The sequence below is a fragment of the Candoia aspera genome, chromosome 1, assembly GCF_035149785.1.
Source record: "Candoia aspera isolate rCanAsp1 chromosome 1, rCanAsp1.hap2, whole genome shotgun sequence".
Taxonomy (NCBI): domain Eukaryota; kingdom Metazoa; phylum Chordata; class Lepidosauria; order Squamata; family Boidae; genus Candoia; species Candoia aspera.
Genome location: NC_086153.1, coordinates 279,672,969 through 279,699,490, shown reverse-complemented (window position 1 = coordinate 279,699,490; position 26,522 = coordinate 279,672,969). Strand labels below are relative to the sequence as shown.

The following is a 26,522-nucleotide window of genomic DNA, read 5'->3' as shown; positions in this document are numbered from 1 at the left end:
TCTCTGTCATCATCTCTGATGGAACTTGTTCACACAGGAATAATGTATTCACAACCTTTATTGCACATGACCTTGAGCTGCCTTACAATAACCAACCAATCAGCACCAACAGGTCCCTGCCCAGCCATGATCTGTAAAGTCTCATGGTCTGCTGTTCCTTAAGATCTGCGGCCTGGATATGGTGAGAGGCTCTTTTATCATCACATGGATCTTTCCTTTAGGAAGGGAGGTGCATGCATTTTAAAACAAGTAAGTAAAATATTCAAAATGGGTGAGTGGAGTCCTGAAGGAAGGGTGGTGGCACTGATTGCATTCAGCTAATTGTACAAGAAAGTCACTTTGGGATTTTTTTTCCAGAAGTATTTGTAATTAAGGTAATTCATTCTCGTCTTAATTACTTCAGTGTGGCTGCCATAGTCTGCTGATGCACACCATGCAGATTTGATAGTGGGGAAAGTTAAGCATGACATAGTTCTATTAACTTCTAAAGGAAGTTAAACACAGTCTCTTTCTTTCTTTCTTTCTTTCTTTCTTTCTTTCTTTCTTTCTTTCTTTCTTTCTTTCTTTCTTTCTTCTCCTCCTCCTCCTCCTCCTCCTCCTCCTCCTCCTCCTCCTCCTCCTCCTCCTCCTCCTCCTCCTCCTCCTCCTCCTGTTTTCCTGCAGATGCAGGATCCGCCTTCAGATCAACAAATGCCATTTCATGCAATCGAACGCAGCAACTGGATCCAACTGGATGATCTTCATGTCTGCGTCAGTTGTGTCCTGCCACCTTTGCTTTGGTCTTCTGTGAGGGCATTTGCCGGTGCTAAAGAGGTAGGTGGTGGAGGTGATGGCATGGGTGCTGCTCATAGGATGTGGGCATATCACTGTAGGCATTTTTCCTGCATTTTCTCTGTTATTGATGCAATGCCCATCTGCTGCTGGACTCTATCATTGCTGATATGATCAAGAAGGGAGACACCTAATGGCCAACAGAGCATATGCATCTCCATGGCATGTAGAGGACATTCAGCACTTTTGGTGGTTGGCCAGCACTCAGGGTGGGTGAACCATCATTCTATACACTTGGTTTTAAGTCAATTGGCATGTGCCTATTGCAGAGCCCTCCATTAATCTCCTTCCACTGCAGCCCTTTTGCATTTATCTTCTTATTTCTTATTTCTTTCTCATTACAATAAATAGAACTTGAATTGTTTACCTTTGCTTTTCAGGAACATGCAAAGACTCTTAAAGAATTCCAGCTTCTCTGTGAACTTGCACAGTATTTCAGAGTTTGGATACATATAATCAAAATTGCCTCTGCTAGTTGTGCTAGTGAAGAGCATGTCAAGTGATAGCAGTTTTTATTGCTATTACTTTAAAAATCAATTTATCGTATCGTTTTATTTGTTATTTATTCTATTTGTACCCAGCATAACCTGATTTTCCCACCAAGCAAAATCTGCATTCTTTTTGAAAAATTTAGTCTGAATTATAGTTTTCACTTATGATATATTCTTAAAAACTCATTTAAAATTGAATTTGATGAGTACCAAGATATTGTGGATGCCTAATGGGTATAAGGCCCTATCCCATATCCCTGTTCATTCTATCTCAGTTGGCAGTGATGTTTGGAAAAGGGAGGTGGATCAGGATCTTCTCATATGAGTTAGTGCAGTCTTTTAAAGTTGCCAAGTTTGAAAAACATTGAGTTAGTGTATATGGGCAGAAAGAAAGAGGCACTCCCTTAATGTACTACACAAACATCAGGCAAGCCTAGCTGTCTAAGAGCAAAAGGTGGCAAAGAGGAAATTATAACTATTTCCAAGGTGTGTGATTAAAGGTGGCACAATGGTTGCATAACTTGGGCACTTTTCATGTATAATTTGTGGGAAACTATGCTAAGTGGGAACCACCTTCTTGGCTCTCCAGTGGATCTAAGTCTAGCAGGTTATGTTCAGAATGCAGATGCAACACTGAGCTGCTCTTTCCTGTTTTCCACCCAGGGTTTTGGGGTTTTTTGGTCACCTGCTATCATGGATTCATTTTTCATGCTCATCTTTACTGATTGAATTTCAGCTGTGGTCCAGAAATAAACAACTTGGATATGGATTTCTAGTTCTGTTTCCTAAACCCTGTCTGCATATTTCCTTACTGCCAAGATATTTAGCATTAGTAATAATCTGTCTGACCTATTTTTTGGGGTCTGCATTAAACTAGAATGCTGCTGATATGCCAGATATATGCATAACTGAAAGGTTTGAACGTTACACAAGGTGATGATTTTGCTCTTAATTATACTAGCTAATCACTGCACTTCACACAGCCAGTCTGGTCTAGTGGTTAAGGCTCCAGGCTAGAAACCAGGAGACAGAGAGTTCTAGTCCCACCTTAGGCATGGAAGCCAGCTGGGTGACTTTGGGCCAGTCATTCTCAGCCCTACCCACCACACAGGGTTGTTGTTGTGGGGAAAAGAGGAGGAGGAAGGAGTATTAGGTATGTTCCCCGCCTTGAGTTATTTGTAAAAATAATAAAGGCAGAATAAAAAATAAATTAATTTATAAATACTTGCTTAACCTTGTCCAATCATTTCCAACCAGCATCATTTCCCATATGGGAGGCTTTAATGATTTCACGTGCCTCTATTTAGAGGGAGAATTCTTTTTTCCGAAACAACATCTATCCCAGATCCAATGCCTGTTATCTCCAGGTAAAGATGGGAAAAATTCCCACTTGAGTCCCTGATACAATGATGCAACCTAGAATTTTGAGCTAAGCACCCCTAAGGTTAAATGGGAAGAGCTAGGCTTAAATATTGGTCTTGTGTCTACAGTCTTGTGGTTGTATCTGGCCACAATGTCCCAATTAAAAAAACAATGTTCAGGTTGCCTTCCAGTGTTCTGAACTGAACAGTAGGTTAACGCAGCTTATCACATGGCAGTCCTAATCTGATAGTCTTTGTGTGATTTGTTTATCTTCAGTTCTGCTTTCTTTTGTATGTCGAGTTTGGTGTTTCTCAACCTTAGCAACTTTCAGATGTGTAGACTTCAACTTCCAGAATTCCCCACCAGTCCACACATCTGAAAGTTGCTAAGGTTGAGAAACACTGATCCAGTTTTTTCAGCTCTGCTTGTCCACTAGCCATCTGAGATGACCTTTAGCCTTTCCTGGAAAGCACATAATGTTGCCATCACCTCCTATATGTCCCTTTGTAGGACCTGCAGTTTTTAAAATTCCAAGTCCATTTGCCACAAGGGAATCACTTTTTATTTTTATTTTTTTAAAAGATTCTAGGAATGACACATTTAGCCATTTACCTCCTCCACTCTGATTCTTCTAGTGAACCACCACCATGCCCTTTTTTCTTGTGAAAATAGAGTCTTACAGCCTGCAGTCCAATGCCTGCATATTTTGTATGCAAATTTCTATTTTCTGGCAGACATTTATGCCTGTTTTTTCCAAATGTTATGAGGAAATTAAACCCCTGGTCCCTGTGTTTCCTTGTATTGCATTTGGTGTTTGTGAACAGCTAAACAAAAGCTTGTCTTTTCCTGGTATTAATTAGGAATACCATGGTGTAGGTGGGATAATAGGATAATTGCTGGCTTATAGAAGAGGCAGATGATCCTTATTTTGTAACTCAAATTGCAAATAAATATTTGTCAGTTGTGCTCAACTTTTATCTACAATTAAACCCTAAAATATTGTTTTCTATCATCTTTAGTTCCTTTGGCCCCAAGGAGACAAACTTGTATTTTAATTTTATACATTTAAATGGACATAATTAAAAAAATGCCATTTTCATTAAACAAGGAAAAAGTAATTATCAGAAGAAAGATAGAAAATCATATTTTGAACATATTTTTTCTGCTTAGTTTTTGATAAGAAAAATCTTTGCTTGTCCTTGCCATACACAATAAGTAATATTTCATACTGATTGGTGCCATAATCCATAATAACAAGATACCAGAGATGAGAAGGGTAGGTAGTAAAAAGACTTGCTCCAATATCACAAACCTTGTGTATCATTATTGATCCCTATTACACTATTAAATCAGCTATTGTTTTGTGGGTCTGTACTTTAAATGCATTCTGACAAACATTGTGAAGAATTTTTAGTTAGATGTAATTTGATTGCCATATATTAACTTGTAGTTAGTGGAATGAAAGAGTGCAATAATGTGTCTCACTCAATGGCCTACATTACCTTCCAAGGACGTCTATAGATGGTAATCAGATCTGTACCTCCATGAATGCAAAACTTCCTTCTGGAGGAAAAGTGCATGCTGATGTTTATTACTGCAATTTCTTGGTCCCACTACCCATAGTGCTACAGATGTTCCTTCCAAGACAGCTTTTCAGGATGGACACCCTGCTCCTCTGCTCTAACATGTTCTAGGTGCCCTGCAAGTTCCAGCATTCTCCAGCCACTGCTAAGAATCATGAGGGTTGAAGCACACACATCTAGAGGACATCCAGGTTGAGGATGACTGTTCTGTAGAAATGGAACTTTGTTGAGCATAAACCTGAATCTAACTCATTGTTTGGGAAGGCTCACTGTTTTATGCATCCTTAAAATTCCCTAATTCTACAGAACTCATAAAAATGGAAAACTGACACAGTTAGTGTCATGTTCACCATTTCAATGTGCATTGTACATCGTAACGTTTCGCATGTCAAGTTGCTGATGCGCGGTCTGGTTGGGAGGGGCTGTGAGGACTCATTCTCCTGGGTTGTTATCTGTATTCAGTTGAATGGAATGTGTTTGGGTTATCTAGTCTGTTAAAGGTTTTCTTCCCAGGAGATCAGCAGAACTCGTTACCAGCACCTGGGGTGGGGAATTTGAAACAGTTGGGCAAGGGGAGGGATTACGTTTGCACCGAGGGTGTTTAGTTTGTATTTGGCGCACTTTTGCTCATTCTCAGCTTTCTTTGTATTTGCATGCTATTCTTTAATAAACCAGATATTATTAAGCTCCTGCTTGTGAGTCTGAGTATTTTAGGATAGGCAATCATTACAGTTAGTCTCTCTTTCTTGTCCTGCTACTGACTGATTTTTAGAGGCATCTTGTCAGTCTTGTCAATAACCTTATATATCTTCTTACTTATGTTTGCATCTAGCCAGTCTGAAACCAGTTTCTCCAAGTTTTCTGGATGTATGTGAAGGGGAGAGGGAGTAAAATATAATGTAATTAAATGCAATTAAAAGGCATGGATCAAAACAATCAATTCTCTGTGCATTGTATTCCTCATTACCACCTCACTCTGCTTAATAGCAGGGCTCCCTCTGTGTCTTTTTGTTTATTGTGGAACCTACTATTATAAACAATATGTCTCTACACAAAGAGATAACATTAGGCTGCTACATATTTTTTTCTTATTATTATCTTCCAGATCAGTGAGCTTTAATTAGTTTTGGTTCTAAATGATGATAATTGTGTCAATTTTGAGTTGTTAATTGCCCTTTGCAAGGTAGGGAGGCATGGCATGAAGAAACAAGTGCAGATATTGTGATGCTGTAGTAAACACACATTTTCATACATTTCATTAAATACTTGGAAAACTTTCCAGAAACAGAACAATCCAGGATTGTTTCTCCCTTTCCTTCTTCTTTTCTAACAAATCTGTTTGGTCCCCTATTTTTGGCAATGAATCCAAGTCACACTGGGTATGTCATTTTACGTCTGGCCCAAAAATATTGTAATAAATATTCCCACTGAGATGTCCTTCAGATAAATTGGGACTACACCTCCAGGAAGTGCTAGTCAACATGGCGGTTGGCTTCTCTGTAAACAACAACAACAATATATTGGCTGCAACTCTGGACCAAAGCTATTTGAAAGTAGGACATTTTCTTACAGTGAATCTCACCAATGGAACTCAGTTGCCATAACTGACCTTAACTCGCTGAACTTTTCCTGCAGCAGAAATCTCCACCTGTCTGGAACAGGGGAAGCTGCCTCATGGCAGTCAAATCTATCTATCATCTATCCATCATCATCATCATCACCACCACCACCATCATCTTAATTTTGAGTGGCCATAGTTTTCTGGGATTGCAGACAAAAGTCTTTTATAGCACTTGCTCTTTCTTCCAATCCTTTGAACTAGAAGTGCCAGGGAGTGAAGTGACATAGATAATCATTTTTGTGAGATTTGAAAGGGGGCAAATGATGACATCCTCATGCAAATGACATGTCTGATGTACTTATGTCAGATGTCATAACCTTATGATTTGTGTACACTATTTGCAAGAGGATGTCATGACACATGTATTGTCATTTTGACATCATTATGGCTTGTTTACAGATGCTATTGAATTCTACCACTGAGTGATGGCTCCTCATAGTTCTTATCCATCACAAATAGGCTAGTATTGGCAACTCAGTTAAGAGCAGGTGGTAAGGAAGGTGGCCCTTTATGTTCCTGAGTTACACTGCCCAGCCAATCTGTCAGCCAGTTCTTGAGTACAGTATATCTTAATCAGCTACTGTATTTGTAGCAAGGAGCAGTATTAGAATTTTAAGTAATCACTGGGAGAAATATGTTATAGAATGAAAATGGAGATTCTCTGGTTCCCCACAGAATTGTGTTAGTGCTCATGAGAACTTTTAAAGAATCAAATTCATGACTTCTGATTAGATATAAGCTATCAAGAAGAACATATCAATTATATTAACAGGTACAGTTCTTTATAATTTCTGAATGTTTATAACTTTTATAAATATTTTTAATATCTTTATAATTCTATAGCTTTTTATTATAATTTCTGTATCCTGTTCATTTTAGCAGAGCTGTGTTGAAATCAACATAGACTCAGCTTTGGTGTGTATGCAAACATGTACACATGCACACATATACAAACTGATACAAATCCACATAGGAAGCATGGCATTGCTCTGATGATACATTAGCTAATGTTACTTAAAGGCATTTAGTTATCTCTCCACTCAGTTTCATCCAACCTTGGAAATCCTGTTACTCATCAAATTATAACAATTAATGCTAAGAATTGTTTTGCCTGAAAATACTGGGAGTGGCTGTATATCATCAAACTTCATTCCTCCTAAGGTAAATCTTTTGGAAGCTAGTCACATGCCCATCTTAGGTAAATTTATTGTAGAATGTGATCCAGTCTTTAATTTTATCTGACTTATTCTTCTGAGCTGTTTTCAATACTTATTATTAAATAGCAGGACATGTGTGTTTTAGTGGGGGAAAGGGCTAGATGAAGGATGTCTGTTTCAATGGCTATTTCACCTCTACCCAACAGCCCACAGACCTTGGTTCTTGCCATCTCGAGGCTCTGAATACCATAAAGTTGGAATATGTCTGCTTCTGGGATTATTTCATAAATGGGCCTGAGGAATGGAATGTATGCTGTACATCCAAGGATACCCTCCATTTTCTCTACATAGAGAAGAATTCTGTTTATACTGTTTGTACGGCAAGGTTCTCTGTCAACACCAACATTATCTCTGGATGGACAAGCACTACCCCTGAGGTAGCAGCTTCACAATTTGGGGATCCTTCTGGATGCATGGCTTCTGCTTGAGCAGCAGATGGAAGCCTTAGCTAGAGGGGCTTTTGTTCAATTTTGGTTGGTGTGCCAATGGTGACCTTGCCTGGTGCAAAGGGGACCTAGCTACAGAACTCATGCCTTCTTTACCATCTACTTAGAGTACTGCAGTGCACTCTACATGGGGCTGTCTTTGAAGTCTACTCAGAAACTGCAATTAGTTCAGACGACAGCATTCCATGTGCTAACTGGCACCCAACTCTGGGAGTTTGTTACACCTGTGCTATTGTTAATCCCATTAGGTAGATGCAATCAGGAAATCAACACCACAGAAAGGCTAAAACTATCTTTACAGTATTGAGATTGTCTCTAATAACAGAATGTTGCAAGTCTGATTTTGATGTACCTCCCCTCTTATAATCCAGTGAATCAGGGAGGTGTTTGCCTAACCCATTTCTGAATATTATCTTGCTTTCCAGGACTGAAAGAATATAGCAGTTCAGTTCTCTTTGCCTAGGTAACAGTTCTTGCATATTTCTGTCATCTCCCTTACTTTCTACAGCTATGGCCTTGCACTGGTTACCAACTGGTTTCTCGGTACAATTTGAAGTGCCAGGTTTGACCTCTAAAGCCTTGATGTTTGGCACCTGGATATCTGCAGGACTGCTTACTGCAACCTGAAGCGGCCCAATCTATTAGGACATCCAGGGAGAAACTGCTCTTAGTCTCCTGCTTCTGGGAAACGAAGGAAACTGAAGCCAGGAGGTGCCACTTTTCAGTGGCAATGAGACTCCTCTGGAATAGCCTCCAATAGCAATTGGACTGGTCCCCTCCTTGATGGCATTCACCAGGATGCTGAAAACCAAACTGTTCTGGATAACATTTTATTGTTATTTCTTGCTGCGTTTTTTATTTTGGTGGATTTTGATTTTATGGCTTATTTTATTCTGCTGTCAATTGTTTTCTGTGGATGTTTTAATGTTTCTATTATCATGTAAGCCATTGAGAGTCCCTTGGATTGCAGTGGGATAGAAATGGAATGAATGAATGAATGAATGAATGATTTAATGCAGTATCACTCTTGCTAACTGTCTCACATCGCTCCCTTTCTTGACTTACATATTTAATTCTCCCATGACTCTTGACACCCACTTGCTGAAGATGGAAACCCCACTATCATGGCTTTATAACTAATACACTTCAGAGATTGGTTTTGCATGCAGAAACTCACCAGGTCTAGACCCAGAATCTTCAGATTAATTATGTCAGCTTGGAAGAACTCAGGCCTCCAAAAGCAATGCTGCAACTAAAGCTGGATCTCTGGGCCAGAGAGTGGCAAATGATGGGTGCACTGAGAAACAATCACATGATTTTCCTTCCTCCAGTGGTTTCTCAGTGGGAGGTTATCATGGAAGCATCTTCAGAATCTGGAAATAAATTTTTGGAAATAGCAGGCAAGGAAAAAGTGAAGCTCTGCTCCCTAGAGCTCCCTTTACTCTGGATTCTCTTTGCTAAAGAGGCTTAAAGTATATGCATGTGAGTGTTAGGGAGCAGATTAAAATTACTGTTAAACATCAGCTTCATATCTGTATGTGATTATTTGTCTCATAATAAGTGATTAATAAAACATTATAGACTCCTTCTTTCCATAGTTACAATGCATTGTTTATAATACATTGTTACAAGAAAAGTCCAGTAATTTTGGAGGAAGAATGTTCTTAGAAAGATTTTTAAATTCAGTACTACAGGTAAGGTATTTAATTCCCTGAAATTAAAACAGGGAATGCATTTACATACATTTACATACACAGTCTTTGCTGGACTATGTCAAAGAACCTGATGGTTATCTGCAAGTATACAGTAAGTGCTTGTGTAACTGTAAGCTAAATTGTTATAGATGTCAGTGCAATTATGAACAGGAGATTCATCAAAGAAGCGCCTAAGAATCATCCAACCTTCCTCACTTTGAGCTTGCATAACACCCTTGGATGAATCCCATCTATGCCTCATAAGCATTTCAAATACTGGATAAATATTGATCCTATAGAACTTGCTGTCATTCATGGAGCCGTTGTGGTTCTCAGCTAGCCAGCTGAGATATTTGCACCATGAAAAATGCAGAGAACTAAACATTGTTTCAGAAGTTGTATCAGACATCATTCAGGATTGTTCCTGACAGAGTTCCCCAACTTGCTTGGGTGGCTCTTCTTCATGAAATCTTGGTTTACTTCTAAAAGTTCCCAGCTCCTCTGCTTGTCATTTGCTTTCTTGCCTCCCAATTTCTCTTTTCCACCTTATCTTGGCTTTTCTTCAATATAGCTTGTTGGTTCTTGTTTGCCCTTGCCTTTCTTGTAACTGCATTGCACCTTTTATTTTACTGAAGGTTTACAAGGTATACAGAATGAGTTGAATATGCTGGCACCACACTTTATGTGCTATGGTTGTATAGGAAAGAGAAATGTGAAAGGAAAGAACCCACACAAAGAAAAGGATAGATATTGATAGGTGTGGGTCCAAGAAAGGTGTGATGGGGGGAATTGGGTCAGATGTCTGATACAACTTCTCCTCAAGTAAAAAAGAAAAAAGATGGGGCATAAGGAACTAAATTGTAAACGTTGTTTCCCCCCTAACTTCAACAGTTGAAATAGTATTATTAATAATCCTAAGAATATCTTGTTTATGAGGCACATCAATGGCACGTATGCTAGATTGTTTATGCCAATAAATTGGTAGTGCCTCATTGCTATTTTAAAGTGCCTATCAAATCTTTATAGAAGGTGCTGTGGTAGGGAAGTTTTAGGCAAGAGGGTAGATATACTGTAGGTAGATATTTAAATTAAGTAATGTAACAGAAATACACTGTTCTGTTTTAGGACAGTTCCTGGGATTGTGCAGCTACTCTTGGCCCAAGATCACAAGAGATGCAGCTGTGTTGAAGCATTATAGAGAGTGGCTATATTCATGCCCTGTCTACCCTGAAGGACCTTTTTGTAACTTAATTTGAAGCATTCAAAATGCCAATAACAGTACATTCACATATGTTCTAAAGGCATTAATGTTCACATTGCTAGGTTAAGGATGAAAATGTAATCTATGTGCCTGCAAGTTCAAATACCAGTCCTTGGTGATTGGGAGAAAGGGGTTGCCAAGCACTTAAAAAGAACCCCTGTGCTTTTTAATCAAACATGAGGAATAGATTCATTTATAATAAGGTTATGTTCTGAAAGCATCTAGCCAACTTTGGCTGATTTTGAAAAAGCTAAGTAGGGTTGGAGCTGATTAGGGCTTGGATGGAACCATACCAGGAAACCCCAAGCCTGTAGGATAGACTGAAAAATTGAAAAGCGATCCCAGAAATAAAAGTAATGGTGAACCATTTCTTTATTGTCCATTTGGTCATGAAAAAAAAAAACATACTGTAACATGGCTATGTCTACATAGCCGCCAGGAGCCAAGGTTGGGAAGCTTTATGTCCTGAAACCTCCTGTGTGTTTTTCTGGGCCAAGGGACACATGGCCTTCAAGTGTGCCAGGAACCACACTCTGTAAGGTGGCTCTAGCCAAGTAGCTGTGGCTTTTTGAGAGGGGGTGTCTGTGCAGACAGCCTTGGACTTTGAGTTATATGCTTTCAAACTCTGGAATCAAGACAAAGAGGTAGTTAGAATGACCAAGAAACGTGGAGAAACAGAATATTTAAATGCTGCACTTGGGATGTATTATTGTATTTCTTTACATATAAAGACCCAACTGGTGACAACAGTAAGAGGAACCAGCCTTAGAACTGATAATGAAGATATTGACATGTTGGATAGCTTCTGCTTTTTAGGACTGAATATCAACCAGTAAAGGAATCAGCAGCCCAAAAATATGGTGCCAATTAGCACTTGGTAGAGTAGCAATGAAGAATTTGAAAAAGGTATTCAGTTGCTGTGACATACTGTATCTATACTTCCCAACATCAGAACTGTGCAGGCAATGATTTTCCCTGTGGAAGCAAAAGTTGGACTTTATATGGATCACAGGGAAACCAACCCAGGGCCCTCACTCGAGGCACAGATGAGCAAACTGAAATTATAATATTTTGGATACATTCTGTGAAAATGTAGCTCTCCCAAGCAGTCTATAATGCTGGGAAAAGCAGAAGGAAAGAGAAGAGGATGACCAGTAACATGGTGGATGGACGTCTTTATAGTGGTAATGGGTGACTATTGGAAGACCTGAAGGGGAAGCTGGGGACAGATCATCCTGGAGAAGGTTTATCTACAGTACCTGTATGTGATTGCTAAGAGTGAACATTGACCTGGTGACACATAATCAATCAATACCTCATATTTATTGTCAAGTTATGTAATTTCATTCTGCCCTGGAGACTTGTTTCCTTCCTCACTATATGGATCATGATAATAACACAATTACAGGTTGTAGTCTAAGGCACTGTACCTGTAACCAAAAAATAGCTGCTGTTTGTATGCGTAATTCTCTCCCGTAAAGCAGGAGAGAAAAATCAGGAACTGTTAGTACTGGAATGAACATTGCTTCATGTTTCAGGACGGATAATTACTGGTTACTTCATCTGGTTTTATGGTGCTGAAGTCTGTACTCTGCAGGTATTTCTTGTGCTAGAAAAATCCACAGTTCCTTCTTGTTCCCTTACTTCTTATCCAGAAATCCCACTGGGTGGAGCCTGGAGTGTGCACATATGATTCTTGTCTTTCCGGACGTGCCAAGGAAGAGCAACGACAGATTTGAATGTTGTCTGCCTGTCAATTAGTTTCTCAAGTGTTCCTTGTGCTTGTGAAAAGACTCTTTGACCACGATGGAGAGCACAGTAGAGAAGGTAAGGAAGAGAACGCCACTGTTTTCTATATTTTTTTCTATGTTTTTTCTGCTGGGAAACACCCCCTCCAATCCTTCAGTCAATTTGCATCTTCTGAAATGCTAAATGTTGGGCCTGTTTTCAACTTAGAATTGCTTCTGGGGGTTGGATAAACAGATGGGTTCTCTCTCGATGGGAGGAAGAAGACACTAACGTCTTATGGGGTGGCTTCGAATATTATAAAATTGGTTGGACAATGAAAGGAATGACTGAAAATTCATTTAAATTTTATGGATAAAACAAACTTCCTAAGCATGTCAATCAACTTCTTGTTGCTGATGTATTATTTTAAAAGGATAGGAACAGAAAAGTGATTCAGGAAGGTTGAAGAGATACACAAGGTGTTCTTGCAAAAATTGCCATCTGTGCTGCCAGTAAAAAAACGGTTGGGAGAATGCTGCTTGTCTCTCCGCATCTCAGTCTTAAGTGGCAGGTTTGGGGAAACCATCTGGCTGCCTGTGTGGATTTCAGCACGTCATATTAATTGATCTTGTTTCCTTTGTTTTGTTTTCATATTGATTAATTAATCTTGCTTGCTTTTTAAAAAAAACCTAGATGTCTTTGAAACTATAACAACTTGATGAAATTTTGGAACCCTGCAAATTATTATTATTATTTTTAAAAAGAAGAAGTGGCTAAAATCTTGTGAAATTCCAGCCTGTTTATTTCTTGGTGGCTGCCAACATCACTCAGAATCATGTGATTGCATCTAAGAAAGTTGGTGCCTGAAGCATTTTAATGTTTTCCATTTAAATATGAAGAGGCACACTTTTTGCTTGCAAAGAAAAACGTGGCTTACTTTATTCAGCTCACCACTCAACTTGCCTTCTCTTCTCTTCTCTTCTCATTAGAGTTTTGGACTACAATAAAAGCATAAGAAATTAAAGGAAAAATAAGAAAAAGAGAGAATAAAAAAAGAAAAAAGTAAAGTAAAAAAAAGAAAGCAAGCATGCAAGATAGTTGTCAGCCTTGCAAGGTAGTCCAGACAAGAAGTACACCCAGGAGTACTACCTCTAACTTAAAGGTTACATTAACAAAATCTTGCAAGTCTGAAAGTACATCTCTCCCCCTTTTCCTTCACAGCCCAAGAAACTAGGAAAGGTCCCTTCTGAGAGGTTTGCCATGCTACCATTCCTTCTGCAAGCTCAGCTACCTCTTACTTGACCATTATCTAGTCCGCAGCTCTTCCTCCTGTCCACCAAGGTCATTCCCACATACCATTACAATGCTAGAACTGACTAAAATCAAACCTTAATTATAGGATGGGCAAACTTCAGCAAGGATCACCATCCACACAGCCTTGCATGTTGGGTTTTGTGTGTTCAGTGTGAACAGAGCTGGCTACTTGCATAGATAACTGCTTCCATGGATAGATCACCTTTGCTGGATTCAGACATATGTGAATGAAAAATAGTTGCTTGTAGAATCTGCAACTGGAAATGAAAATGGGATGTTAACTGAAGTATTAGTAGCAATAAAATCAGCAGTGGTTCCAGGTATATCTGGGCAGGATATGCACCTTTAATCTTTTGAGTATTTTTTCTGGTTTAAGCTGCAAATTCTGGGCTGATTTCACCTGCAGCTAGAGCAGCCATTTAAAATCTCTTCTAGTTCTATAAGTTCTCTAGTTCTACGGAAGATATATCAAGAGACCTGCCTTACTACAGTATATACTCCCTCTACTCTATGGCTGCTTGCTGTTTAATTTAAAGCACCCTGGGGAAAAAATTGATGTAATTTTCAGCATTAATATGCAACTTGTCTAGTTTTTGAAAATATGCTACAAAACCTATTGAGTGTTAGTGGTAGAAGTGGGTTTTGGCGATGACAGAAACAGTGTACTGGGGAGCATTTGATCAGTGCCGTAAGAATAGCTTCTGCTGCCAAGTAGGACAATTGGCTTCTATGGAGGTTAACCTTGGAGAGGAATACATTCCTGTGTCCATGGCCATAGCTCTCCATGGGCTTGCCTGGTCAAATTTATACACATTTGGATCCAACTGATGGCAGTAAAGATTGCAGCAAATGACTGGGTGTTTATTCTGATATACTATCGCGGAATTGTTGCTGGAAATTGCACCCTGATCTAAAACACACTATATTCAGCTAGGAATGTGCAGATTATTATATTTCCCATCTGTGTCAGTGCACACATTCTCACATTTTCTTCTAACTGTAGCAGATAGTGTAAAAGTCAGACACCAAAGTGCCATAGTTATATGGATCTTGGATGTGTTTCCCCAATATACATTGTTGTGTATGCATTTGGGGACTCCATGTACTGTGAGCTTTGTATGCAAATGTGCTCATTAGGCAAATACATGCTGTTTTTTACACAATATTCTTCAATCACTGTTGGTTTTATATTGTTAGAGGCCAACAGACTCCATTTGCTACTGCCATCCACGCAAGGCAGGGCTTGCTTAGGTGAGTCAGGATACCTAGAAATTTGTGGTGTGTCTCTTTTACAGAGTTCTGGAAGGTGCATTTTGTCATCAGCAACATTTAACTTCATGTTTCTCAGTGATTAAACAACACCTGTTTGTTCTCTTTAGAAGTCCAGTTGTTAAATGTTTTTTATTTTAAAGAAGTGAGCTAATTCATCCTGAATGATTTTTGGGGGCATATGGGTTTTTGGAGGAGAGAGGACAGGATGCTAGGATCCAACAACTAGCTAAAGAACTGAGGGAAATTAGTGCAAGGATTACAGGAGAAGTTAATGGACAAGTCTCTCTGTAACAGTAGGAGATTCCTTAGTTTTGTCCTTAACAGGATATTAATATTTATACAAGACAGGGGAGAAAGAGGGAGCCCAAAGAATTCATTTCCATAATGAACTGTGCAGCTTTGTTCCTGTAAAGCTTATCTGAAACAATCGAAGCAAATTATTTGAAACAGTAATTAATAGGTTATATAACTGCAGTTATATGTAAATAAGGCCCATCCAGCAGTTCAGCAATTTCATATGAAAAGTTGATGAAATCAGATCTGGAAATGCTACCTTGGCTGTCAGTCTCCTACATACTATATTTCGTGGGAAGATATATTTCTTTGCTGCAGTCAAATGAAAGCAATGTCAGGGTCTGAGTGAGTCCATCAAAACCAGAAAAGGTGGAAGAAGGCTAGAGGGAGCAGGCCAAGAACCCAAACTCTGGATGTTAGTTGCACAAGTGTGTACAAATATACTTCCCTGAGTGTGAAATGAGATAGGTAGACATGGGTCAGCAAATTTGCTAAGAAACTGCTGATCACTGAATTGGTCTGGAATTTTTATTCTAAAGATAAGGTAGTTTGGCCTGGGAAAAATTTAACTTGTCTGGTTAGTTCTATAATTTCATGTTGTTTGAAACCCATTGGCTATATAAGAGGAACTGGAATTTGTCTACTGCAATTCCATAGGCAGCTTTGAAGAGAAGTAATTAATGGTATGGCAAAAGATAGAGCAACCAGATTTTGTTATGCTTCATTTGAATGAATAATGAGTCTGGAACTTCTGTTTGCAGTGCTTCCAGGTTGTGCGTCTTGTTTTACGATCTCAAGTTCTATAACTTCTCATTTATTCTACGATAATAAAAATGATGAAAGATAATAATACAGTTTTATACCAAAAAGTTAAAAATGGGAATCCTTATATGCAAGCACAAAGTATGGGTTTATTTTTTTAAAGCATCAGTGGAACTGTATTTATTAAAGAAAACATAAAGTACAGGGACAAGTAGGAAGCTTGGAAATAATAATAATAATAATAATTTCTGCAAGGTTTTAAATACAGCAACCTTTGACTTACAAGGCAAAAGTTATAATAACTGTGCTATTATAGTAGTCATTTTAAAGATGGATCAAGACATCCTTAGAAAGAAATACAGCATTAAGAAAGCATTTTTTTAAAAAAAAGCTTTTTGTTGTATCTACCTTTATATGCATTTTGATACTTTAACTTGGTATATATAATAATTCAATTTCATTTTGTGTGTGTGTGTGTGTATACATATACACACACACATACGCTACACATGAAAATATATATGACGGGGCAGACCCATCCACAGGAATGGAAAACGACTGATGATTGCTTTCTTGAAACAGAAAGTAGGAGGGCATAGAAGCAGGAGAATTGTCCAGTGGAAGGATGTGGTAGCCTGTACTCTGAACGGAATGTTTAAAATAAAGCCCTTTCACATAAACACATAAAGATACATAATATAAAAATAAAAACACATAGCAGCCAAGCATGACAAAATAACCATCAACACAGCCAAGAGATGGGCTCTATCACACAGATTATCATATGACCATGTCCATCTCCATGTTTATTTGCAAGGAGTTCTCATAAGGAAAGGTAACCTGAAATTGTAAAGTATGGTAATTTAGCTACTGAAGATCATGAAGTCTGGATAATTAGTTCATTGTAGCAATCATGGCTTTGCAGTATGATGAGCATAATGAGGCAAATTTGAGAACATTTGAAGAGTGAAAGAACAAGGAAGGTATGCATTTCATGAGTTTTAGGACTACCAGACCAGGATGGCCCTTCCTTTCTGCTGCACTGCACTAGAACTCAATAGCAGCAACTAAGGACCTCTCGCATCTGTGCATTGCAGGGAAATATTGTAAGTGGCCTATAACAAAGGAAAGGAATGTGGACAGTACTGTACAATAACATATGCTAGACCCAAGGGACTGGCTCATGTCCTCATTACTGGCTTTGTTTTCATTGCAGAACCAACTATTTCCAATATCCCTGTTGTCTGTCAGGATTCTGAAAGCCAATATTGTCACCTCTTGTGATCTATGTAAGTCACCGGCATGTTATGGTTGAGAGATAGAGTTGAATTACTTAACTGTGTTGATCCCACACAAACAGATATTTGGAAAAGTTGAGTTCAGAGTTTAAGAGATTATTCTGTGACTTAGAGCAAATAAATTATTAAAAACTTGATTGTTTGCAGCTTATATGGAATATAAAACTTTTTTGCAACAGCATCTCTTGCCTTTATTCCAGATTTTTCCAATGATTCTCTATCACTGGTCTCTAGGCTTCTTTTTCCTATTAATACCTCACTCTCCTCAGCCCACTTTGTCCATGAGTTTTTGGTTTTCAATACATTTCCAGCTCTGAATCTTCAAATAGTTTCTTCTGGAAACCCACACCAGGACATGCTTACTTCCTACACCTTTTCTGCTAAGAGAGTCAGTCTTCTACACAATTTGCACTGCTCCTAAAGCACTTTTGATGCTTTATCTCAGCTAAGTTGAATCTTACTTCTACTACACAAAACTGTTTCTCAAAATTCTGTATCTTAATAATATTTTCTCAGAATCTAAAGTGCTGAAAAACTGCTAATGCACTTAATTCTTTTATTTATTGCATTTCTAACCTGCTACAATCACTTTGACTCTTGTTGGCATACATAATATATTTTATGATTGATAATGTATAGATTAATAGATAACAAATAGCTCTTTAGAAGTAGGTGGCACTGTTGTCCATTAGGAATTTAGCCGCTACATTCCTTTTACTTCTTAAGCTATGCTGAATATTTGAATTTTTTTTTTTACCATTTTCTTCTTTTTCCTGATGTAGTTTCAGCATTTGATTGCTATGTGACTTTGCATCTGCCAACAGCATCACAGGAGACATTCAGAACCCAGACTGTCAGGAATTCTTATTACCCAGTCTGGAATGAAATCTTTTTTTTTAGGATCCAAACCAAAATCAAGGTAATGTAATGTAGTTGCGACAGCATTTATACTATTTGACAAGCTTACTGGATAAATAGATCCATAAAACCTTCTTGCAAAATGGACTTTTCCAAATGAAACTGGAAAGTATACTGCATGATTTGACACTGAAAAGGAAAACAATATTGACATTTTTGTTTTCTTTCATTTGGAGATGCTTGTATGCCTGAAAAATGCATATCAGTAGTTTGTTGTGTAGGCACAAAGATCAGATAGCTAATGCCTTTTGTTCAGAGATTACTGCTGATCCATTCCCAAGATTGGAAACAAATAGCTCACCCTGCGGTTTCCAGTAGTGAAACATATTCCATAAGACATATTTAATGTGAGGATTTTAAAACTCCAAAGGCATCTGTTGTAAAAGAAAAGAATGCTAATGATTACTGGGGTCTTAGCAGACATGGAGGGCAGGTCTTTTTCTTGGTGGGGATTTCTTCCTAATGTATATAATATCCCAGAAAATACGATTTGGTTAAGATTTCAGGTGAATTTTCCTTTTTCCTAGAAATAGAGCTGCATTTTTAAGCACACCAGCATAGGAGGAATAAGTTAGGCCAAAGAGTACACAATTACCTTATTCAACATCTTAATGCCACCCTCAGCATCTGTTGCTTGATGCAGCCACCTTGCTTTGCCTTGTGATAGAGATGGCCTGGAGGTTCTGATCCAAACTGAGGTGGGATTGGAGAGGGCTGGATATCGCTGCTAATTTGGCACTAACAGAGGATCAGGGATATGACTAAATAGAAGAGTGGAGAGAGGTTCTAGTCTGAGGTCAAGACAAAGCATTCAGTAGCAAGAACACAGCAAGATGTCATGAGCTCTAGGCAAAGGTCAGAGTTCAGGAAACCAAGCAAAGCATAGTATTAGATTACTACAGAAGTTGTTCCAGGATTTGACCGCTCTCAAACAGCTAGTTATCCAAGCTTGAATATACTGTAGCTAGACTTGATTGGTGCTGACTGCAGAAGCTAAGGTACTTGAGACTAGTAAGATAAACTGTTATTTGTAAGTGGAACATGATCTCCAAGGTGTTCTTCAAAGAACCTGATAGGTCGTTGTCTCTCTGCTCTTTTGGTTCTTGACACAGTAGCATTGCTACTGTCACAGGCTGGAGGCCATGATTCTGTGCTGAGATGAGAATTCAGGGCAGAACTCAGAGGCAGTGGAAGATGTTTTGCTAGTCTCTCAGTACAATCTCCTGGGATCACCAAACGACCATATTTATTAATTTGGCTCCTGCTCTTCCTTCTCCTCCTTCATCTGAAGGGTCCATAATTTTGAACAATAAGTTGAGCCATAAACTGGAGCAATATTTGGTGGCCTATTATAGAGACAGGCTCTTATAATATCCCAAAGGCCTTTGGGTAAAAATGGCAGTCTTTTTCTGAGATCAAACTTTCCAGGTAGGAACAAAAGCACCAAAGGGTCATCAACACTCATCTGAAGACAGAGATTTGCCATAACAGACGTTATCAAGAACTGCTGAAGGAAATAAGAAAAAGACAGCCCCTCCCATAAAATGGAGATAGACACAAGGAAGATATTATGAAGGTGAAAAATAGTACCTTTCTACAAATTTCAAAGAGCTAGGATTGCTGCCTGCTGAAGCTCCAAATACAATTGGAATTTATCCATTTATGCATAAGGCAGTGGAGAATATACAGTACTTACTCTCAACAGCTTCCCCATTGATTATCCAAGAGAAGATTCAGATTGTGGGGGGACATAAATGCAATAAATAAATAAAGAAATACATAAGTAAAGAAATAAATTAGTAGCTGTAGGGAGTTATGTGAGATTGACTAATTAGATTTCTAACTTTAGGTATAATCCATTTTCCTGTTATGTCAATGGCAAAAGTTCCATCCGTTTGGAAGAAGACAGGTTACAGCAAAAATATCTACATTGTCATCAGTTAAAAGGAATATGCGGTCTGCTATTTCTTATCTTCTGTTCCCAGAATATCATACAGTTGAAAGTTTGTGATGCTGATCTGGCCACCAAAGATGATATCCAATTTATTGTTCGTTTTGATTTGGCCAAACTCCAGCCTGGAATTCCAGTCCTTGAGATATTCTCCTTAAAACCAGAGGTGAGTGCCAATAGGTTACCTTGAAGATAATATAGGGTATGTCTATTCCTCATCCCTAATAGATGTTTTGATAGCTCTTATCCTGAATTTATTAAATGGTATGTTTCATGGGTTTTGTGAAAGCAGAGCTCAGAATGAAACTTGTGGAAAAGCTTTACAAGCCTAGACATAACCATACAGTATTTATTTTGAAATGACTTCATGTTTGTGGAAGTACAATTTCTATCCATTTGCTACATTTACATCTGAAAATCAAAATCAAGGGAGAAGTACTCAGATATCCATTTCCTGTTGTAGTAAGTAAGTAAGTAAGTAAAGTTTATTGTTGTATCAACAAGTCATAACATAGGAATGCAATAAAATACCAAAAAATACAATAACAATAAAATAGTGAAATTATAAAATAATAAAAGATGCATTAGATATAAAAGGGTTGCAACGAAATAGAGCCAAAGCTACAACTAAGAACTTGAATATTTCTTCCTATGTTTAAATGAGAGCAGAGCAAAAATAGCAACTTGGTTGCTAACAGTTGGAAACATATCTGCAAGAAGATAAATCAGTTTTTCAAGGTCAGAACCCTTGAGTTCATCTGCCATTAATAATTTGGCCCTGATCTCATTGTAATTGGGGCAACGGAGGACATAATGGATAACGTCCTCCACTTGACCAATGCCACAAGGACAGAGGCATTGTTCTACAGGGAGCTTACAAAATCTCCCTTCCAGATATGCGGACGGCATGGTCTGCAGGCAAAGGGATGTTAAAGCCCTTCTCGCTGAAGCACAAGTCTTGGAGATCTGAATTCAGCAGGGCTTTTGTTAGAGGATATGCTCCTAAGCATACGCAGAGTGAATATTAGTTAATTAAGAAGCAGCAGGCCCCATTAAAAAAATGCTTGATAGTATAGATCACTGGGATGCCGAGCTTATTAATGAACTATGGACTGCATGATTTCTGGGATCCAGGGTGCTTAGATGCAAACTGTTGGCAGTTTTGTGGACTGCATATATTTATATTGTTTTCATTATTGTTACATTTTATAAATGTTTTTCTGTTACCAGAAACAAGAACATCCTCATCATTATGAATCTCTAGAAGTGGAGTTCAAGCTGTCAGATGTGTAAGTGATTTGTTATTTGAAAGCTGATATGAAACAATAAAGTCATTGTTAATGTCTTGGTTCTTGGAAAATTCCTCCTTTGTATTATCCAGCAGGTAACAGAGCTTGTTTCTGGATTTGAGTATCCTACCCTACCTGTTTAGTAGGCCCTGTATTCCACTCCAGTCAAATATAATTCTGCAGTGATCAACTGCAGAATCCCATACAAATTTATTCTGATACATTGGCTGGGTTGATGCAACATAATAAACTGAAACACAAATCTCTGTTCATATAACATGCTGTGTCCAAATAAATGAAACATAATATGGTGTAACTTTGGTCCTGGTTTATACAATCTGCTGAACAATGTTGTAGTTCCTACAGCATACAGAACCACAAACTAGTCATCCCTATTTTAGCCCAGTCTATAATGTTACATGAAATCAACCATTTGGAGGTATTCACTGGCTCCTCTACACCAGTGGAATGGCATCCACAATTAGAACAGATTCACCCTTCCAGCTCTACCTCAGTATGCATTCCCTCTCCCTAAAGTTTCCCAAAAGGGTGAGAGGATTTCCAGTTCTGGAGCAGCTTTGCGGTTGTGAGTCTGCTTCCTTAATATTGGAAGCCAGTTTCTGTATTGTCAGAACCTGGATCCTGGCATGCCAATTTGATTTGGACAAGGATCTTTAGCCACTGATCCTGTATTATTCTGAATGTAAAGAATTACATTTATTTTTGTTTCTAGATTGCATATTTTAGAAGTTACCATAAAAAACAGGAAAGAGGTCAGTTTCTGGTCTGTTTGGTCAGCAAAAGACTTTTTTTTTTTTTTTTGCCTTGGTAACAATTGTAAGCAATAGGACCTTTCCATGGTGGCAACCACTTCCTGAAATGCCCCCATCTCCATTCTAGGAGGTTGTCCAACCCTAGTCCAAGCCTGAGTCCTAACCTAGCTACTTCATTTTGGTAGGTGGAAGAGGAAGGAACTTATTTTATTTATTAAATGTATAATGTGCTTTTTTGCTCACATAAGCACTGATGGTGAACTTACAGCAAGAAAACAAAATACAAAAAGTATTTAGTTGACAAATTATCTTGCCCTTTAATTCAGTGCTGTGCAATGATGGTCTTGTTTTATTCTTGGATTATTTATTATTCTTATTCTTATATTTTGGATTTGGTTTTTCCATGTTCCATTAAATTTTATTGTGCCATTTCAAATTCAGTTCATGGACAAACTGATAAAACCTGAGTAAAGAAGTTTCCTCTGTGTCACACTGTACAAGCATCTTGATAATTTGTCTGACTGTCTTTGCGGTTTGCGGTTTGTAGAGTAGGAATGTCTGCAGCTGTTTGTATTCCCTTCTTTATTAAAAACCCAGGAAACCTCTTTTTCTTGTCAGTCATTCACAACACCTTATTTCTAAAACAGCAGTGACTAACAAAATTGGTCTTACTTGTTCTTTTGTTGTTGTTTCTTTTCCTTTTTTCCTCTGCTTTTTAGGCAAGGCCCTCCTGAGCAACTGATTTCCAATGGTGTCCTAGTGGTAAGTTTATCTGGAGTCTTATTATGCAAACCAGCCTTCTCTAACTTGGTGCTCCTTAGATGTGTTGCACTCCAATACCTGTGTTAACCACGTGGGCTGGAAAATCTGCAGGTGCAGGTTGGGAAAAACAGGTATATGCCATCATTTTTCTCCAGAGGAAGCACTGCATTGTGGGATATGATGTAATGCAAGGAAAGAAATAGATCACACGTTCTAGACACGCAGGGAGCTGAGCTGCACTCTTGTCCTTTTTGATTTCATAGGCCCGTGAACTTTCCATTTTGGACGTAAAAGTGAACACGAAGGAGAATGACAAGATTTTGCAAGGTGTGTCCCATGAGTGTGTGTGTGAGGGTGTGTGCGTGTGCGCCTTTGAGTCAGTGTTGACTTCTGGCGACCGCCTGGACAAGTTCCTGCAGTTTTCAAGAGGCTTGCTGTGGCCTCCTTCTTAGATCCGAGAAAGAGGGACTGGCCCAAGGTCCCACAGCTGGCTTTGTGCCTAAGGCGGGACTAGAACTCACACCACCAGTTTCTAGCCTTTAGGAACTATTTTATCTTATTATAACCAGCTAGTGTTTTACCAGACTCCTTTTAATTGCAGAGTTCTTATTAGGTTGCAGTCCTGGACTGATTGATCAGGTAATTTAATATGTAAAAAAACCCTCTCTTAATTTACTAATAAAGGAATCCTGATAGGCTGTACAGGATGTTTAAAAAGTATGATTTTAAAGTAATTACTGCAAATGGCAGATGTTTAATATAGTACTTGTATTAAATGTGCTGACTCATTTATTACTCAGTTTTGAGTAAATCAATTAAATTAAATGGTTTCAATCAATCATGCAGGAAGAGTACCTTTCTACATTGCATTTGTTGCACATAAACATAGGAAAATTATATTTCTCAATTGTGGATTCCAGCTGTTCTGATCTGCTGGGATAGTCCTGAAAGCAGGAGATACACAGCAGCAATTCCCTGTTGTCCCTGACAGGGGACATACCTCTCTGAAGATCTGGGGCTGGTGCAAAAGCCTAGAAAGCAGGGGCTGGGGTGACCAGCATCATGCACACAAGGGCAGTCTGGGGGTGGGGGGAGTGACAAATCTGTGTCTTGACCTCATGACACAAACCTGTGACTTAGGAACTTCCAACAAACACTGGGATGGATGTCTGAAAAGTAGGGTTTGCACTGTGATTTTGCAACAGACACTTTATCGTTTTTTAAATCATTGTGGTTTGTAGCAGATGCTGATGGCCGGCATTCTAGAAAGAGATGGTTCCCATAAGGCATGCCAGAAGATCCATAGAGTCTGAGTGGTGGATTGGTGGGAGTGCTAAAGAGTTAAAAGACAGGTTATTCCTCCAGTTCAGGCCTCTTCTGATATTTGTAACACTACTTATTACTTTAGTTCTGGTCTTCTGATTTAGAAGAGTTTTATTTTTAAGCATTGCACATTACTCCTGCAGAGGACTTTTCTAATACAGATCAACAGTTTATTTCTAAAATCTTACTGTTGTACTATACTTAAACAGAAATCCAAGCAAAAAACCCCATGAAACTACATTTCAATTCCTAATTCTCCGCAGAGGGCAGAGATTTTTAAAGCCATCCAGAAAAGGAAAAATTGATATATGTTTTTTCAACAATGTGCCTGTGACTTCTCAATATCCCATGGTGGAATTTATGATGTAAAAGGGCATATACTGTAGCTATTGCCAAGTCTGGGTCAAATGCAGGGGGTCAAAGTAGTTTAAAATCCTCCCAAATGCTGGTGAATTCTTGGAAAAATTCACAGCTACTTTTTTCAGGAATTCTTTTATTTTTCTTTTGCATCAGAATTTTCCATTTGCAATTATACTGAAATAACTAAGAGATGTGATTTGGATGTGTGAAAATAAGCTACCTTCTCCACTGTGTTGGAAAGGAAAGCAAAAGAGCCATCCAAGAGAGGAATTATTGCAGAGGTCTGGAGATTAAAAGGAAGGACTTTTTACTGAGTACAGATGACAGATCTGGCAGGCCTGACAAGACCTTCCTGATTGTCTTTGCAGATTCTCAAGATTCAACTAGGACATGTTTTCCAGATGTGCCCACAGTAAACCATGCAGACGCTGGAAACATTGTAAAGGCATCTGAAAAGTATTTCTTGGCTGAGAATTTCTGATTCGGCCTCGCTTATATATGTTTCTTGATTGGCACTTAGGGAATTACAGATCCCAGATTAGCAAACATTGTTTCAGTAGATACTATTATAAATAAAATTTTATATTGCATAAATAAAAGATGTTCTTCTTTCTAGTCTGGACATGTTGGCAACTATGTTATCACTTTAGTCCTATGCAAAATTCATGCTGATTTAACTAATCACAATGCATTTCTTTCATTATCTGGACTGTTTCCAGGCTGGATGCAGGCTGGAGTATAGTACAGAAATGACATTGGTCGCACTTGTGGATGACCATTGGAGGACTCGGGATGGAGATGGTGCAACTGTCCTGGCCCTCCTGGATCTCATGGTGGTTTCAGGGGTCGGGACTGGGAGGTGTTGTTTTGTGGTCTTTCTCCTCCTTCGACTGTGGCCAGTACCAGCTGGTGTTGGTGGGAGTGCCTCAGGGCTCAGGTCTCTTGCCACTCCTTTTTAACATCTAGATGAAACTGCTGGGTGAGGTCATCTGATGGCATGGGATGTGGTATCATCAGTATGCAGATGATGCCCAGCTATACATCTCCACCCCTGGCTGGGCAGATGATGCTGTTTTGGTGCTGACCAATGCCTGGAGGCTGTGAGGGTCTGGATGGGGAGTAACAGGCTTTGATTCAACTCTAGCCAGACAGAGTGGCTTTGGGTTTTGGGCCCTCCAGGATCCAGTGATGTGTTATCTTTAACTCTTGATGGGGTAGCACTTCCCCAGACAGAGTTGGTGTGCAATTTGGGGGTCCTCCTGGACTCGTGGTTCCTGCTTGAGGAGCAGGTGGCAGCTGTGGCTAGGGGGCCTTTGCACAGATACGTCTTGTGCACCAGTTGCTTCCATTCCTGGACTGAGAGGCTTTGCTCAAAGTCACTCATGCCTTGGTCATTTCCCAGCTGGACTATTGCAATGCGCTCTACGTGGGACTGCCCTTGAAGATCACCTGCAAATTACATCTGGTCCAGTATACAGCAGCTTGCAGGGTATTGGGTGCCTCTTGGTTTGCCCATGCTATACCATTGCTCTGTGAACTGCACTGGCTCCCAGTTTCTTTCTGGGTGGAATTCAAGGTGCTGGTTGTTACCTTTAAAGCCCTACATGGCACAGGACCAGGTTATCTGTGGGACCAGTTCTCCCTGAGGGTATCTACCCATCCCATTAGGTCAGATAGAGTGGGTACAATCCAGGCCTCTTCCCTCAGTTGTTGCATCTAGTGGGACCAAGGAAGTGTGCCTTTACTGTAGCAGCCCCTGCCATGTAGAACACCCTCCCGCATGAGATCCAGCAGGCCCCCTCCCTCTTAGCTTTCGGGAAACCCATTAAGAGCTGGCTTTTCCCCTGTTGTTGGGATAGCAAGGTTGGCATCTGGGGGACTGTACAGTTGGATAAATGTTGATTGGGCACTGACTTTTTCTTGTTTGTTTGTTGGATTGTTTTATTGTTGTGTTTTTATTATTGCTGTTAGC

At 39.1% G+C, this 26,522-nt stretch overlaps 1 protein-coding gene across 1 annotated transcript in view; it reads left to right on the top strand.

Moving 5' to 3' along the window:
* Nucleotides 1-12,312: 12,312 nt before the first annotated feature.
* The window catches only part of LOC134507604 (cytosolic phospholipase A2 beta-like), a 42,453-nt gene continuing 28,243 nt past the window's right edge, over nucleotides 12,313-26,522 (top strand). Inside the window, 5 exon segments of the mRNA XM_063318395.1 lie at nucleotides 12,313-12,333; nucleotides 20,078-20,209; nucleotides 21,274-21,332; nucleotides 22,825-22,867; nucleotides 23,131-23,194. Of these exon segments, the coding sequence (XP_063174465.1) occupies nucleotides 12,313-12,333; nucleotides 20,078-20,209; nucleotides 21,274-21,332; nucleotides 22,825-22,867; nucleotides 23,131-23,194 (319 nt within the window).